At 54.4% G+C, this 17,709-nt stretch overlaps 1 protein-coding gene and 1 pseudogene across 1 annotated transcript in view; one reads left to right on the plus strand and one right to left on the minus strand.

Moving 5' to 3' along the window:
• Nucleotides 1-17,709, plus strand: part of LOC147646781 (uncharacterized) — a 405,151-nt gene that overhangs the window by 101,963 nt on the left and 285,479 nt on the right. Inside the window, 1 exon segment of the mRNA XM_086872942.1 lies at nucleotides 1,097-1,164. Within this exon segment, the coding sequence (XP_086729068.1) occupies nucleotides 1,097-1,164 (68 nt within the window).
• LOC147646786 (serine/threonine-protein kinase pim-1-like) overlaps nucleotides 12,781-17,709 on the minus strand; it is a 135,230-nt pseudogene continuing 130,301 nt past the window's right edge.

Here is a 17,709-nt window from a genome sequence, read left to right on the forward strand (position 1 = left end):
GGGCTCAGAGCAGCATTCATGCCCTGGCCCACACGTTCCATGTCTGTGTCACAGCCTGTGTGGGTTTAGGATGGTCACCAGACAGGACGTGTCCCAAGGAGGCCGTGCCAGCTTCTGTGCAAGGCCCTGTGCCCTTCCTGCTGCGGCTGTGTCGGCAGCCCTGGGGCTCCTTCTGCTGCCCTGAGCCCGCAGAGCAGGGCAGCATTTGCTGATGGTTTGAGGCATTCCTAAATATCCTGTTGGGCTCATTCAATGTGTTCATTCCTTGTTTTCTCACAAACCAGGATTTTTGATTCCCAAACTTTGTCCAGATTGAGGAGGAGGCTGTGAGTAAGAGGAAGATGCCCCAGGACACCCGGGCAGGTGAGGAGGAAGTCAGTGCCCTTTCCCCCCTCTCTCCTGCTCCATCTCCCAGCCCAGCATGGCCCCCAGCTGCAGGAAAACCCCGCTGCTGACGCCGTCCTGCTGGGGACGCACTGGGGAGATCTCCTTCTCCTTCCCTCTGGCATGGAGGCAAATCCCATCCTCTCCTTGTACTTCCTCCCCCAGACGTGGAGCTGAGGATGGAGACCAGAAAGGACAAATCCCCACAGCAGAACCTCATAGACGAGGCTGTTTTGAGTGGCTCCAGAGTGCAAGAAAAAGCCCTGGAGATCCTGCAAGAGGAGGGGCTCCAAACCCCTTTTCCTCTGAGGAGGAAAGACCCACCCTCTGACAGGATGGCAGCCAGAGATCCAGCTGGGGCTCTGAGCTGGTGGTCCATGAGCAGCTTCAGGATGGGGAGAAGCCCTACGAGTGCTTGGAATGTGGGAAGAGCTTCAGCCAGAGCAAGAGCCTGATTTGCCACCAGATGATCCACACTGGGGAATGGCCCTATGAGTGTAGGGAATATGGGAAGGGCTTCAGCTGCAAATCCAATCTCATCATCCACCAACGCATCCACACTGGGGAGAGGCCCTATGAGTGTCCCCAGTGTGAGAAGAGGTTCCAAAGTGGCTCAGATCTCCTCCAGCACCAATGGATTCACACAGAGGAGGGGCCCTTCCGCTGCCCCGACTGAGGGAAGGGCTTCAAGGACAAATCCACCCTCATCACCCACCGGCACATCCACACTGGGGAGAGGCCCTACAAGTGTGGGGAATGTGGGAACAGCTTCAGCTGGAGGTCCCAAATGAGCATCCACCAGATGATCCACACAGGAGAGAGGCCCTACATGTGTCCTGAGCGTGGGAAGAGCTTCTCAGACAGCTCTCACTTGACCAAACCCCAATGGAGGCACCACTAAGGGAAGCCCTGCAAATGCCCCAAGTGCAGGAACAGCTTTGTGCACTGCTCCAGCTTCATCCCCCCTTGAAGGAACCACACTGGGAAGACACCTGGTGATCCATGTTCCCTGTGATCCACACCTGTACCTCTTCCTGCCCATGGCAATATCATGATTTTGCATTGTGGAATGTCAGGGTCTGGCCATGGCCCTGTCATTAGATTCAATCCCATCTCAGATCATTGCCAGGGGCAGGAAAAGGACTCGCTCTCTCTCTTCCAGGCATGAGAAAATACGTGGCCAGGAAGAGCCAGTTGCTGGTGTTGTAGTTTTCCCTGTAAATAGTTTGTCTTATCCCTCCTGTTACCAAAATTGTTTCTGTTCCTGTTTGTTCCTTATCTCGTTGCTGTTCCCAGCAAATTGTTCTTATCCCAACCCAGGATCTTTGCCTTTTGTGTTTTCCAAAGGAGTTGGGATGGAAGCGAGTGGCAGTGCAATTTTAGCTGGAGCAGGAAATTGGGGAATCCCATTCCTGAAGCCCAGCCTGTAGAAACCGAGCATCCCAGCTGGTGCCAGGCCTGGTTGCTGTGGCAGCAGCCTTGGGAGCGGATCCCTGGCTGGGGGGCTGCAGGATCCTCTTCCCTCTGGTGCCCAGGGACAGGAGTGGAGGGAGCAGCTGGAGCTGAGGCGGGCAGGTTTAGGCTGGATGTGAGGAAAAGGTTTTTCCCCCGAGGCTGCTGGGGCACTGAACAGGCTCCTCAGGGAGGGCTCCCAGCTCCAGGGCTGTCTGAGCTCCAGCAGCACTTGGCCAGTGCTGCCAGGCCCAGGCTGGGATTGTTGGGGTGTCCTGTGCAGGGCCAGCAGTTGGACTGGAGGATCCCCATGGGTCCCTCCCAACTCAGCCAATTCTGTGGCTCTGTGATCCCATGAGCCTGGGGATGGGACTGCAAATGGTTGCCATGGCAATGGGCTCTGGCTCCAGGCCTGAGCTGTTGTCCACGGCAACAACTGAGGCATGGGGTCTTCACGGAGCTGCCAAGGGACCATAGCAACAGGGGACTGTGATGGTTGCCATGGAAACAGACCATAGCAACAGGAGGCAGTGGTCATTTCCATGGAAACAGACCATAGTTACAGGGGACAGTGATGGTTGCCATAGAAATAAATCATAGTAACAGGGGGCTGTGATGGTTGCCATGGAAAGAGACCAGAGCAACAGGTCCTGGTGATGGTTGCCTACCAAGGATCAGATTTGTTACAGACCCTCAGAGGGGATCCATGGGGCCATTCCCAGAGTCTCCAGGCTGTTCAAGAGCTGCAATGTCACAGGCACAGACAGGGGCTACAGAGAGACCTCCCAGGGGTTTCTGGGGATGCTGAAGAGCCGTGTGGTCAGACACAGTCACAGTAATTCCATGGTGACATCCCAGGGGACCATGGGCTGCAAAGGCACCACTCTGTCACAGGCACTCATGCAGGCTCCACGGTGACATCCCAGGAGTCCCCAGGCTGCCAAAGAGCCGGGATGTCACAGACAGTCCCAGGGCTTCCTGTAATGGGCAGAGTGGGAGCTTCTGGCAAAAGCTTTATTTCTTTATTGCAGAAACTCCTGCTGAGTCATGAAGTGGAGAAATGACACTCAACAGCCACCGTGGATCCTCAAACCCCTCCAGAATGCCTAGACTTTCAAATCCCTTCTAAGCAAAGAGACTGGAAGCGGCTGGATCCAATTGCAGCCCCAGACTTTATCAAAAGGTTTATGTGTACATATTGGACAGGTGGAATTGAACCGTAATGCAGTTTGTCTCACAGGATTAAAAATGGAATACCATCTGTCTGTTGCCGCTGAAGATGAATAGATCACACGGACACAGGTCGAGGTGTGGTGAAAAGAAGAGAGAGTTTATTTTCCCTCCCAGGATTTATAGGCTTCTGACCATGGCCACGGATTGGATGGTCAGGATAACACTTTCTCACTGCACTGGCCATGAGAGATGCCCATCACAAGACGTGTAACAGAAAGAATGCACACATATCTATGTTTACAGTTACTGTCCTGGGAAAGTACTTAGAAAACTATGTTAGCAAACTCAGAAGCTGAGTTTTCAGAGTGACAAACTCGAATTAAAATAAATAGATGGGCCTTGCTAAAATTAAAGGTAGATAGAGAGGCCTTGCTAAAATAGAGGTAAAGCATTGGCTAACAACTAATTGTCAACTTTATGCTTGTTCAGTTGGGCTTAGAGTGAGAAATAAAGTATCTGGTAAAGAACTTCAAGAACATAAGACAGTTGCAAATCAGAAACTCATTGAAGATATGAAACAAGGAGCCCAGCCAAGGGTCCATTTGTCACTTTGCATTGAAAAGGTTGAAAGGGCAGAACGAGGAAGAGCCATATCCCTTCCTCCCTTCTGTGACCCCTCCTCAGAAAAAGACCACCGACCCATTTCAAGGATCATGCTTAACTGCTTTTTTCCTAAGTAGCATAGGAAGTGAAAATAGCATGGGTCATGAATATGTATTTGTATTCAATACTTCTGTAAATAAAAAGCCTGTATTCACCTGTGCTTGGGGCCGTGTGTATTAAGGGGTGACCTGACACATCAGCCCAGCACTGTGAATAAACATACACTTTTTAACCCTAAAACAGTTAAAGAGTCTTTGTCTGTCTCAGTTGGATATTGATACCAGATCATATCCATATTTTAGTAAATCAGCCTTAAAATGAATCCAAAAATTGCATGTGGAAAAAGGAAAAGAATTTGGGGGTTTGGGAAGAGTAGGATGCATTTTGTTAACAGCAAATAGGAAAAAGCACCAACAGAAGGAACAATTGTTTTTGGAACACTCCCATGTGGAGTGACAGAAGAAGGTTATAGTCTTGAGCTCAGATTTGTTTGTGCAAGTGAAACAACAACAACAAGAACAATGATGATAATGATTATAATAATGATGATAATGATGATAATGATGATAATGATGATAATGATAATGATGATAATAATATAATACAATAATATATATTTATATACATAATTAAAAATTGATAATTTGAAATAATGTTGACAGTACTGATTTGTGAGCTTTGGCTGCTCACTGTAACACTAAGCACCCTACAAAAAAGGACTGGCAAAGACCCAAATGTCAGTGGTAAACTTCTGTGAATTGTATACACGGAATAAAGGAGGAAGGGGTGAAATTGGCTGTTTCTATAGGGTTTGTTGATACTATGATGCAGAATGCTTTGTCTGTTCCTGTGAAAAGCACAGTGATTAAGACTGCTGGGTTTTTCATGTACCAGACTCTCTACAAGCTGCGGGATTGGTTGAACAGGTGAAGGAGTTGTTAAGAGAGCAGTTGATAAAATGAGGAGATGGGAACCTGTCCTGGTGGAGAACCCATCTCCCAGATGTGTTCCATGCCCTTAACAATGGGCCCACTGGGGAAATGGAAACCCCTGGGTGTGCAGGGCTGCACCCAATTTGCAAACACAACCATGGACAGTGAGACTTGGACTGCCTGGGAAATGGTTCTGGGTGTGATGGCCCCTGACAGGGCCACCCCAGAGGCTGCAGGGCTGGACCTTCATGCACTGGAATTAATTAGGAAAAAGCCAAAGCAAATGAAAGTTAACAATACAAGAATAGGAATTCAGATTCCTCCAGGACGCTTTGGTTTGGTAACTGCTCACTTGAGCTTGGCCTTGCAAAGTGTTGATGTCATGGGAGGAGGAATTGATGCAGACTATCAAGGAGAAATTAAAGTAAGTCTGTTAAACAATAATGAACAAGATTTTGTTTTCCAACCCCATGGCAGGGTATTACAGTTATTAATACTGCAGTTTTAAAAACAATTGTGAAAGAAGGACATCTACCTCAAATCACCTCTGTTCATGGAGATCAAGAGTTTGGATGCACCAGTCCTAATAATGGAGCCAGAGGCCAAATGGCCCTCCAGAGGCAGCTGAAGGAACAGCTCTGGGGAAAGACAACGCTGTTTGAATCCTGAGACCTGGGCAGGAACAATGGGAATATATCCCTGCAGCCAAGTGTTCTCTGCCACAACAAGCTGATGTTATGGGATATTGTTTTACAAATGCTGCCAGAGCAAATTACCCTGTTTGCCCCAACGACCCCTTTGGAAAATGCTCTGATGCACGGGGCTCCATGTGAAGGCTGATGTGACACTGAGGGACTTCCACACCAATTCCAGCCAGGAGCCTGGGTGCCCATCAGGGACTGGGACCTGGCACTTCTCCAGCCGAAGGGGAGAGGATCCCAGTTTCCAGCTCCTGGCTGGAATTGGTGTGCAAGTCCCTCAGTGTCACATCAACCTTCACATGGAGCCCCGTGGATCAGAGCATTTTCCAAAGGGGTCGTTGGGCCAAACAGGGAGATTTGGTCTGGCAGCATCTGTAAAACAATATTGACTTTTTCTGGCAGAGAACACTTGGCTGCAGGGATATATTCCCATTCTTCATGCTCAGGTTTCAGGATTCAAACAGTGTTGTCTTTCCCCAGAGCTGTTCCTTCAGCTGCCTCTGGAGGGCCATTTGGCCTCTGGACCCACACTCTGGACCAATTATTAGGACTGCTGCATCCAAACCTTTTATCTCCACAAACAGTGCTGATTGGAGGTGGATCTCCTTCTTTCACAATCGTTTTTAAACTGCAATATCAATATTTGTGATAACCTGTCATGGGGTTGGATCATCCAATCTTGTTCATTCATTTTTAACAGAATTTCTTTAATTTCTCCTTGATAATCTGCATCAATTCCTCCTCCCATGACATCAACACTTTGCAAGGCCAAGCTCAAGTGAGCAGTTACCAAACCAAAGCGTCCTGGAGGAATCTGAATTCCTATTCTTGTATTGTTAACTTTCATTTGCTTTGGCTTTTTCCTAATTAATTCCAGTGCAGGAAGGTCCAGCCCTGCAGCCTCTGGGGTGGCCCTGTCAGGGGCCATCACACCCAGAACCATTTCCCAGGCAGTCCAAGTCTCACTGTCCATGGTTGTGTTTGCAAATTGGGTGCAGCCCTGCACACCAGGGGTTTCCATTTCCCCAGTGGGCCCATTGTTAAGGGCATGGAACACATCTGGGAGATGGGTTCTCCACCAGGACAGGTTCCCATCTCCTCATTTTATCAACTGCTCTCTTAACAACACCTTCACCTGTTCAACCAATCCTGCAGCTTGTAGAGAGTCTGGTACATGAAAAACCCAGCAGTCTTAATCAGTGTGTTTTTCACAGGAACAGACAAAGCATTCTGCATCATAGTATCACCAAACCCTATAAAAATAGCCAGTTTTATCCGTTCCCCCTTTATTCCTTGTATACAATTCACAAAGTTTACCATTGACATTTGGGTCTTTGCCAGTTCTTTTTTGTAGGGTACTTAGTGTTACAGTGAGCAGCCAAAGCTCACAAATTGGTATTTTCAGCATTATTTCACATTATTGAGTTTTGGTTATATACATAAATATATATTATTGTGTTGTTATTGTTATTGTTATTATGTTACTTGCACAAACAAACCTGAGCTCAAGACTAAAACCTTTTTCTGTTCCTTCATGTGGGAGCATTCCAAAAAACAACTGTTCCTTCCGTTGGTGCTGTTAAGAAAATCCATCCCTGTCTTCCCAAACCCACAAGTTCTTTTCCTTTTTCCATATGCAATGTTTGGATGCATTTTAAGACATCCTGCGGTTCAGCCTCTTTTAACCGACTGCCCCACTGCTCGCACGGTGCTCCCACCTCAGCCCCACTCCAGAGCCAGTGAACTCTGGGGAGGGCTTCCCTTCTGGGAATTTCAGATGGGACAGATTCCTTACATTTACATTTAAAAAGTGATATTTTGTTGTGATCTGGCCAGACTTTGCCAATTTTGTTTCACCAGTGGGCAGGGTCAGCACCAAAGGCACAAACACCACCTGAAGGAATCAGTGTCACTTACTGCAGCTCCAAGCAGCAAAGGATCACAAAAGGAGCAGCTCAGCAATGCACCCAATCATCACTGCCAAAGATTGCCTGCAGGCATTAACAAAGATCCAGTTCCCCTCAGACTTTGCCATCCCCAGATCCACCCATCAGCTGGGGAAGCTGTCACAGCCAAGGACTGGAGAGCCACTCCCGGACACTGGGAAATCCTGCAGGTGCCTCCAGCCACAGGTGAGGCTCAACCCCGGCTGTGAGAGAGGGCCCAGCTTTGATAGTGCTGAGTGAACAAACTGACAGCACTTCTGCTGTGGGAACATCTGGTTTCATCCTCCTCTTGCGTCCCTACCAAAGCCTGGCCAGGCCTCAAGGAGGAACCAAGGGAGTTGACTCTGTCCATACACCCCAAACAAGGCCAGATGTCGGATTGAATGGCCTTGTCTGGCTTCTAAACACAGAAAGGTCAATCCATGTTTCATTGATGAGTGGATCCATCTATCACAGTGCTAATGACCATGCATATTTCAGTAATGAGCAGACAGACAGATAACCTCTGGTTGGAAGATTCATCCAGAGGTCACCTTTGGCTCAGGGCCTGTTGTTCAGGCCTCACTCAGGGCCTGTTGTTCAGACCTTGGCACTTCAGGGACGAGGTTTAGTGCTGGGCTTGACACTGCTGGGTGACTGGCTGGACTGGATGAGCTGAGAGCCCTTTTCCTGCAAAATGGATTCTATAATTGCAGGATTCTATCTGCTGCATTCAGCTAGGTCCATTACTTAGCAGCATTACTTTGGCCCAAAAGCCCCCTCTTACTCAGCTCTTGTGGCCTGAGGCTTCAGCTCCTTCAGCTCCTGGTGCTGAGCTGCTCACACTGAACGAGACGACTCAGAGAGAAGAATACAGTTCATCCAATTCCTTCTGGGACACAGAGAGGGGAGGTGTGAAAACAGGAGCGTTGTTTGGTGTGGCCTCTTCTCTGCCCTTCACACCTTTCAGGGCTTTGAACCAGCCAAGAGCTTCCTCCAGGAGTTCAATGAAGCAGCTGTTCCTGCTCCCAGGTCTGGCTCTTCCCAGTCTCTGACCTTGACTGCTTTTGTCCCTCTTGCTGTGCCCTCTGCTCCCCCAGGGCTCGGTGGCTGCTGCCCAGGACTGTGGGACTGGCACAGATCAAGGGGTCGAGCCCCTCCTTTCTGTGCCCTTGGAGCTGCCTGGTCACAGCAGCCTTTTCCATCTGGAAGCTCCACATGGAGAGGGAGTCCCCAGCTCTGTTCCTGGCGTAACATGCAGGAGCCCAGGCCTGCCATCTCAAGTACCTGCTGGCACTGAGGGCTCCCAGGTGCCTCAGGCTGCTGTGACACCGCTGCACAGGGAGGGAAGCATGGCAGAGGCTGCACTGAAAGTCAGCTCCATGTGCTGGTGTTGGTACTGCTGCGGGTGCTGGCACTGCTGGTGCTGGTGCTGCTGGTGCTGGTGGTGCTGGTGCTGGTGGTGCTGGTGCTGCTGCTGGTGCTGGTGCTGCTGCTGCTGCTGGTGGTGCTGCTGGTCCTGCTGGTTCTGGTGCTGCCACTGATGCTGCTGGTGGTGATGCTGGTGCTGCAGGTGCTGCTGCTGCTGCTGCTGTGCTGGTGCTGCTGGTGCTGGTGCTAGTGCTGGTGCTGGTGCTGCTGCTGCTGCTGCTGCTGCTGCTGATCCTGCCCCTGGTGATACTGCTGGTGCTGCTGGTGCTGGTGATGCTGCTGCTGGTACTGGTGCAGGTGCTGGTGCTGGTGCTGCTGCTGCTCGCACTGGTGGCAGTGCTGCTGCTGGTTCTGCTGGTGCTGCTGGTGCTGGTGCTGACACTGATGCTGCTGGTGGTGCTGCTGGTGCTGCAAATGCTGCTGCTGCTGCTGCTGCTGCTTCTGTGCTGGTGATGCTGGTGCTGCTGGTGCTTCTGCTGGTGCTGCTGCTGGTGCTGCTGGTGCTGGTCCAGCCCCTGGTGCTGCTGCTGGTGCTGCTGGTGCTGGCAGTGCTCGTGCTGCTGTTGCTGGTGCTGCTGGTGCTGGTGCTGCTGCTGGTGCTGCTGGTGCTGATCCTGCCCCTGGTGCTACTGCTGGCGCTGGCGGTTCTGTTGCTGCTGTTGCTGCTGCTGGTGCTGCTGCTAGCACTGCTGGTGCTGGTGGTGGTGGTGCTGCTGCTGGTGCTGCTGGTACTGGTGCTGCTGGTGCTGCTCTTGGTGGTGGTGGTGCTGTTGGTGGTGCTGCTGCAGGTGCTGCTGGTGCTGCTGCTGTTGCTGCTATTGTTGCTGCTGTTGTTGCTGCTGCCACTGATGCTGCTGCTGATGCTGCTTCTTCTGGTGCTGCTGCTGCTGCTGCTGCTGCTGCTGCTGCTGCTGCTGCTGGTCCAGCCCCTGGTGCTGCTGCTGATGCTATGGCTGGTGCTGCTGGTGCTGCTGGTGCTGATCCTGCCCCTGGTGCTACTGCTGGTGCTGGTGGTGCTGCTGCTGGCACTGGTGGTAGTGCTGCTGCTGGTTCTGCTGGTACTGCTGGTGCTGCTGGTCCTGGTGCTGCAGGTGATGCTGCTGCTGCTGCTGGTGATGCTGGTGCTGCTGGTGCTTCTGCTTCTGCTGCTGCTGGTGCTGGTGGTGCTGCTGCTGCTGCTGGTACTGGTGCAGGTGCTGCTGGTGCTGCTGCTGGCACTGCCGCTGGTGCTGCTGGCACTACTGGTACTGCTGCTGTTGCTGCTGCTGTTGCTGCTGCTGGTGGTGCTGCTGGTGGTGCTGGTGCTGCTGGTGCTGATCTTGCCCCTGGTACTACTGCTGGTGCTGGTGGTGCTGCTGGTGGTGGTGCTTCTGGTGCTGCTGGCACTGGTGGTGCTGCTGGTGCTGGTGCTGCTGCTGCTGGTGCTGCTCGTGCTGGTGGTGGTGCTGCTGCTGGCACTGCTGGTGAAGCTAGTGCTGGTCCTGTCCCTGGTGCTGCTACCGCTGCTGGTTCTGCTGGTACTGCTGGTGCTGCTGGTGCTGCTGGTGCTGCTGGTGCTGCTGGTGCTGGTGCTGCTGCTAGTGCTGCTGGTGCTGGTACTGCTGGCACTGCTGGTGCTGTTGGTGTTGGTGCTGGTGCTGCTGGTGCTGCTGGTCCTGCTGCTGCTGCTTCGGCTGCTGGTCGTGCTGCTGCTGGTGCTGCTTTTGGTGCTGCTGCTGCTGTTGGTGCTTCTGGAGCTGGTTCTGCTGGTGCTGCTGCTGGTGCTGATCCTGCCCCTGGTGCTGCTGCTCGTGCTGCTGCTGATCGTGCTGCTGGTGGTGCTGCTGCTGGCGCTGCTGGTGAAGCTGGTGCTGGTGGTGGTGCTGGTACTGGTGCTGCTGCTGCTGCTGCTGCTGCTGCTGCTGCTGCTGCTGATGCTACTGCTGGTGCTGCTGGCGCTGGTGCTGCTGGTGCTGCTGGTGCTGCTGCTGGTGGTGCTGCTGCTGCAATCATATTTCCAGCACTGCCCCACACTGAGGGATCAGATCGAGGCACTGCTGCTGCTCCCTCGGGACCAGCCCCACTTTGGTTGTTGCTGTCAGTGCCAGCAGAAGCCGTGGCTGGAGCAGCAGGTGCTGACAGTGACCCAAGGCCCGGGGCTGGAGGGGTCCCTGGGCTGGGGCTGGGAGGGAGCTGCCCCTTCTTCTCCCTGTGCCTCACGCAGAGCTGGGCCAGGCACAAGTGGGGCAGCAGAGCCAACAGGGAGCCTGCGAGTCTCTTCCAGCCGTGCCTGCTCAGAGTTTGGCCTTGGAGCTTCAGGTGGGCAAAGGCAGCTGCTCTGCTCCCTCTGCGTGTGCCCGTGTTCAGCAGTGCTGCTCCATCAGTCTGTGCCCAGCAACGGGGAAAAGCCTCAGCCCTGCAGGGCCAGGAGCTGCCGGGCTCTGCCTGAGCAGCTCAGCCAGCGGGAAGGGAGCTGCTCCACACAGGAACCAGGAGCAAAGGACACTTCTTTTTCATAGCATGATTTCTGTTTTAAGGGGAAAAATGCGGAAAAATAAAAGAAAAAAAACTTCTATAAAATGTGAAAGATAAAAACAGAACCCAAGCGTACAGTGAAAAATCTTCTCTAACTTTGAATTAAGGTGTAATTGGTCTTTTGAAACATAAAACACAGTTATTTACTTTGTAGATGTGCTGATGGCATGATGCATCTTACCGGCCTCAGAAACCTTTCTGAAAAAGTTTTTGGGGTTTGATTCCAATATTGTTATTTTAAATTGTGGTGAAATTGGAGTGAAGCAAGAAGAAAGTGCTTTGCGCCTTGCCAGCTCCAAGCAGCACTGGGAATCTAAACTCTGTCAAACCCCAAATCCTTTAGAAGGTGCCCTTCCTTCTCACCCTGTGAATGAGCTGCACATTCCCTTTCAAACATTCAGGGGTTTCTTAAAGATGCAAAGTCCCACTTACAGCTTTTTGCTCTGGTTTGGAAGTGCAGAGGGGCGATTCTTCATCCATCAGCTCCAGACTGCACTGCCTCAGGAACGCAGCAGTGGCACTTCTAGAGGAGGAAGAAAGTGCAATTGCACAATTGCAGCCAAAAAGAAAGGAAGAGTGGGACACAGAAAACATCCTGTGCAGATGCAGGCATTCAGCTGGGACTGTGGAGAGTTTGGGTCCTTGCCAATTATATGTGGGTCCCTAAGTGCAATCTCTTGGCCTGCAGGAGAGTCTCACTCACCTGCAAAAGCAGAAAGCTCAGGCGGTGTGCTGGGAACGGGCTCGTGTGATGCAAAGCTGTCAGAGCAATGGGAGGGCAGGGTGAGCCCAGCTGTGCCTGGGGCTGAGCCCAGCAGAGCCCTGGCAGAGCCCAGAGCAGCCTCAGCATCCGCAGAGCCCGGCTGCAAGGAGAGAAACCAGAAACCGCCCGTCAGCTGAAGGCTCCTGTCCCCTTGTCCCAGCCACCTGCGGTGCCCAGGCCATGCTGGTCGTGCTCAGAGCTGGGCCCAAAGCTGCCCATCACTGCTGCCTTTGGGAGCAGAGCAGGAGGGCAGGCCATGTGCCCAGCCTGCAGCCAGCCACGGCAGACCCAGCCCCTCAGCAGCTGTCCAGAGACAAAAAGCAGCTTGGAAGCCAACTGAAGAATTGCTTGCATCCACCCCAGCCAAGGGGGGAACCTTTGGTGCCTGGCCAGGCTGTGCCATGCCCAGATCAGGGAGCATCCCCTGGCTGTGGACTCACCTGCAAATTGGGCGTGGACCAAGTCTTTGAAGAAGACATGCCAGAATTGAAATCCATCATCTTCAGCTGGCCAGCTGGAGGAAGAGATTGCCATCCTTGAGGTTGCCCTTGGTGTCTCCAGCAGCAGCCCCAGCTGGTAACAGCTTCTCCAGGGGCTCCTTCTCCTTGCCTAGGGGCCAGACCAGGCTGTCAGTGCTCTGCCCAGGGTCCCAGCCATCAGTGAAGCAGACAAGCAAAAGCAGGGGGAATGGTGGCCACCAGTGCTTGCCACACCAGGTGTCCAGCTCAGCTCCAGCCCAAGAGCTGTGTGTTCCCTTCTGATGACCCCTGCTCAGAGCTACAGGCACGACAAAAACAGCCTGGTTTGCTTTGCCACCGATTGCCAAGAAATGTGTGGAGCTGTTACCTGCCAGGCCCCTGGATCCAACTGTGCATGTGGATCTCTCCCATCTCCTAGGGCAGATGAACAGCCTGCATCCAAGGATCGCGGAAAAGGTCTTCTAAGGATGGCCTGTCCGAGGGTTGCATGGACAAACACCTCTTAATAATATCTTGGCATTCTGAAGAGAGAAACCAGGAATCACCAGTCAGTTGGAGAAGTTGCCGCCCCCTTCCAGTGCCCAGGCCATGCTGGGTGTGCCCAGAGCTGGGCCTCAACTTCCCCATGGATTCCCTGTCTGCAGGAGAGCAGGACATGTGCCACCTCCTCAGCAGCTGCCAGAGCAGGATACTCATGAGCCCACAGCTGTCTCCCAAGCCTGGTGTTCCCCCTGTGCCCAGAGATGAGGATTCACCTTGGGAGAGCCGTCGTGGGAACAAGATCCGCCCCCAGATGATCTGCTGGCCCCTCATGAATGGGTGCTTCCCTATGACCAGCTGGTAGAGCAGGAGGCCCAGGGACCAGACTGTTGCTGCCTGGCCATGGTAGCGTTGCTGGTGGATCCACTCTGGTGGGCTGTAGGACAGGGTTCCTGTGGAACACAGATGGAGCTCATCAGGGGGATGCTGCTGCTCCCAGAGCCTGGCCCCAGCATCCCTGGGCATGTGGGGGCTGCCCCAGTGGCACACGGGGTGACCCACTGCCCTCTTGCCAGCACCTGGCACTTGGCTACAAACCCAGGGTTGGAAAAGAAGCCACTGCGGCTGGAAGAGGGCAGCAGAAGCACTGGGGAGGCCCAACCATGACAACCAAATAAAAACCCACCCCGTGGTAGAGAAAACACACTCTCCTCCCTGCCTGCATGGCCTCCAAAAAATTTTTAATAGGCCAAAGCAAACGTGGGGAGCAGAGGAGTTCAAGCCCTTCCTCGCTGACTCACTAAACTCTCTGGGGCATGGGGTCCGATCCCCGCCCTCTGCTACCCCCATGGGGGTTTTTGTCAGGCTGGCTGTCCCAGCCCCAGCCCAGGGCACAGTGGGTGCTGAAGGCTCTTGGCAGGGCTGGGAGCTGGTCCCCCTCACACCCCCATCCAAATCAATTTGCCTCAAGCATTGATCCCATCCTGGCAGCACCACGGGGAATCCCCGGTGCCACAGCCAGGCTGGGCCATGAGATGGCCAGGAGCATCCCCTGCGAGGGCTCACCTGCAAACTGGGTGTAGGCTGTGTCTTGCAGGAAGGCGCCACAGCCAAAGTCGATCAATTTCAGCTGCCCTGTGGCCAGGTCGAGCAGGATGTTCTCCGGTTTTATGTCCCTGTGCAGGACCCCGCAGCTGCTGCAGTGCTGCACGGCCTCCAGCACCTGGCGAAAGAGCCCCCGCGCCTCCTCCTCTGGCAGGAACCTCCGCTCCGCCAGCAAATGCGAGAGGTCCTGGCACCGCTGTGGACGCTCCAACACTAACACGAAGCTGTCGGGGAGCTCAAGCCACTCCAGCAGCTGAATGACTGCAGCACAGCCAGAGGACACCCTGTCCAGCAGCACAATCTCCATGGGAGCACGGGTGCCGTCGGGCTGCGGGAGGAGCACGGTGCTGTCAGTGGGGCTGAGGCCGGGCCAGGGCTCTGGGACCCCTCAGCCAGCCCGGGATGCTCTGCACACCTCGCTCACCCCGCGCCCGCTCTCCCCGCAGGGCTCTCGGCGGCTCCCACCCCGCCGGGCCCCGGCTCATCCCTGCCCGGCACGCCCCGGCTTCTGCCGCTGGCCCCGCACACTCACCAGCTCGCCCCAGAGCCGGACGCGATCCCGCGGCACACATTTGATGGCCACCTGCGAGCAAGGAGCAGCAGAGGCTTGAGCTCGCTGCCCGCCCCGCCGCGCCCCCGCCATCTCCTCCGCCCCCTCCTCCTCCTCCTCCTCTGCCCACCGCTCACCGGGGCGCCGTCCGAGAGTCGCGTGGCCGCGAAGACGCTGCCGAAGCCGCCGCGCCCCAGCAGCGGGCCCAGCTCGTAGCGCTGCTGCAGGGCCTCCTGCGCCTTCCCTGGGGGCGAGTCGCGGCCGTCAGCGCTTGGCCCGGGGACAGGAACGGCCCCCGAGCGCTCCCCGAGCTCCCCGGGCCGGGCATCCGCAGGCGTTCCCTCATTGGAACGCGGCAGCGGCGGCTCGGGGCCAGCGGCCGCGCTGCTGAGCGGCGGAGCTCGGGCCGGGGAAGCCGCAGCGGAGGCGGCGGCAGCGGCCGCGCCGCCTGTGTCCTCCGCGGGCCCCGGGAGGAGCCGGGGGCAGGGCCGGGGTCGGGGCCGGGGCCGAGGCCGGGACCGAGGCCGGGACCGGAGCCTGCGTCGGGGCCGGGGCCGGGATCGGGCAAGGCGGAGCCAAAGGGCAGCGATGCCGCCCCAGCCCCAGGCAATGATGCCCGCCCAGCAGCGCCAGCTCCAGCACAGCCAGAGCCCAGCGGAGGCGACGCCACGGCGGGACGGCCGGGGCCGGGGCCGGGGACGGGGCCGGGGCAGCCCCGCCTGGGCCCGTGGGCGGGTCCGGGGGCGGGCCGGGGGCATGGCCCGGGCGGGTACGGGGAGAGGGAACCTGGAAGAGGGGGAGACGCAGGAAAAGGGAGACCCGGAGGGAATGTGGGTCCGTGGGAAAGGGAGAGGAGAGACAGAAAAGTGATAAATTGGCTGCTTTCGCTGCTTCCACTGCTGCTGCTGCCGCCGCTGCTGCTGCTGCCGCTGCTGCCGCCGCTGCAACTGAAGCACCGGGACCGTTTGTCCCCGTGTCCGTTTGTCCGTTGCCCGCTCGGCCCCGGCCCGAGCCCCGCACTCCCCGGGCAGCCCCTGAGCCTGGCCAAACACGGGAACTTTGCCGTGTTGAGCCAAGAGCCAGAGTCTTGACTCCTGCACAGGGGCATAGGAATGCCCTTGGCTGCTGCTGTGCCTTGTCCCTGCTGAGGGTCAGACACCATCTGAGCACATTCCCTGAATGCAGAATTTGTACCCGACCCAAGCGCTGCACTTGTGTCTCCAGCATTGCTTTCCAAGGAAAACAGGGCAAGGCAAACTGGGTATAGCTCATGGTATTTTACAGTGTCTAAAACTTGCCAAGTCTCAGATCTTAGAGGTGAGATCCATTTGGAATGAATGGGATGGAGAAAGTGCAAGATGGAAAAGGGGAACATAAAAATAAATAGAGAAAAATAGAGAAAAACATATTGGTTGTTTCTTTTGATTTGATTTTCATTTCATAAAAAAGTTGTTTCAATTTTCCCAGAATCTTCTCCACAGTCCCGTCTGTTCTTTCCAAAAACCTGTCCTGGAGAACAAGGCACAGCTCCTGTCACAAGATGTGCCCCCAGCTGCAGCTTCTCTTGGCTTCCCACACTGTGACTGCAGCACAACTCTTGCAGCAAAGCAGGACAAATATTTGAAGCACTTGACAATTTGTTACTTCTTTTCCTTGTGCACTGGGGAGTTGTGCCATTGGTAAGGTTTCCACTGTTACTCTTCTACCCAAAGAAATCATGATGAGGTACCGGGAATTGTTAGGGAATACAAGCCTGGCTGAATGTGAAGAAAGAATCTCCAGGGTGTGCAGCCAGAAGTGGAGAGCTGATCATTCCAAATGCCCCATGGACATCTTGAAAGTGATCTGGAACATGAAAATGGGCTGACAGAGAGAGTTTGTTTCTGTGTTCAGTTTAGATGATTCTCCATCTCTTGCACTGGGAGAAATCAAGAGCACAATCAGTTGATGATAAGCATCAGAACATGATAAGCTGGACCTCTCTGGATGACAGAAAGAATGTGAAAAGGAGAAATGCAGGGAATGACTTGGTGAACTTTATATATAAGAAGGTACATTTTTTCCTAATAATTTCCAATTCTTTCCCTTTGTTTTATCCTTTGAAAAAGGCCAATTGCATCTCAGATTCCCCATGAAATGAGAACCCTGAGCTTGTGGGACTGCCTGAAAGGTGCCCTGTTCCTTTTTCTTTGGCTGCTCAATAGAAACAGTGAAGCGAGTTGGGGAGTTCTGTTTTTTCTTTCTCCTGGTCGATTTTTTCATTTTATTTGCCACTGTAAAGGCAATTTCTGTGATGGCCTCTGTCAGTTGATTCTATTTCAGCAGCAGCAGCAGCAGCAGCAGGGCTGTGTTTGAGCACTGCAAATGTGACCTGTGTGGCTTTAATTCTCTTTGATTTTGTGCTCAGGGAGTTGGGAGCATTTGGAGATCTACTACTCATGAGGCCTTTTTAACAAGCAGTCCGAGTTCCCTGTCAGAAAAGCACAGTGGGTCGCACTGATTGAAAGAGGCAATTGCAGCTGTACTGCTAAAATTCAAGTGGCAAGCAGAAGAGGGGCAAGAGCAGCCGGGATCTACAATTGCCAAGGCAAAGGCACCAACAGCCTCCTGCTGTCACCTCAGGGTGAGTAAAACAGCGCTGAAAACAGCGCTGGAACCCGATCCTTTCTTCCTCTGAGGGCTGGCTGAGGGCAGCAGAGGCGGGCCTGAGGAATCAGGGCTGTTTGTGGGGGATTGTTGCTGTAGTCCAGAACTGCCTTGGCAAAAGCCCTGGGAAGCCGAGGCAGGAGCAGGTGGGAAGGGCCGGCGCTGCTGCTGCTCGTGGCCGGGAGCCCCGGCCGGGCCGGGCCGGCGCCCGCTGCGCTGCGGCTGCTGCTGCTGCCAGAGCCGGGCGGGACTCGGGGACAGGGAATGGACACGGGGGGACAGCAAAGGCCTTGGGGGCTGCAGGGATGTTGCTGCTCGGGCCAGCGCCAGCACAGAGCTTCAGCCCGCAATGAACCCCGAGGGAAACGCTGGGGAAAGGCTCCATTCAGCCTTTGTTTACTCGTTGCTATGAAGGGACCGAAATAAAAGGAGAAAGAGCAGGGCCCGACCCCTTCTCCTTTGGGAGGAGCCCCGCGCCTGGAGCTGAGAGGGGCCGTGAGGAAAAATGAGGG

The sequence above is a fragment of the Cyanistes caeruleus genome, unplaced genomic scaffold (genome assembly GCF_971803275.1).
Source record: "Cyanistes caeruleus unplaced genomic scaffold, bCyaCae1.hap1.1 HAP1_SCAFFOLD_78, whole genome shotgun sequence".
In the NCBI taxonomy this organism is placed as follows: domain Eukaryota; kingdom Metazoa; phylum Chordata; class Aves; order Passeriformes; family Paridae; genus Cyanistes; species Cyanistes caeruleus.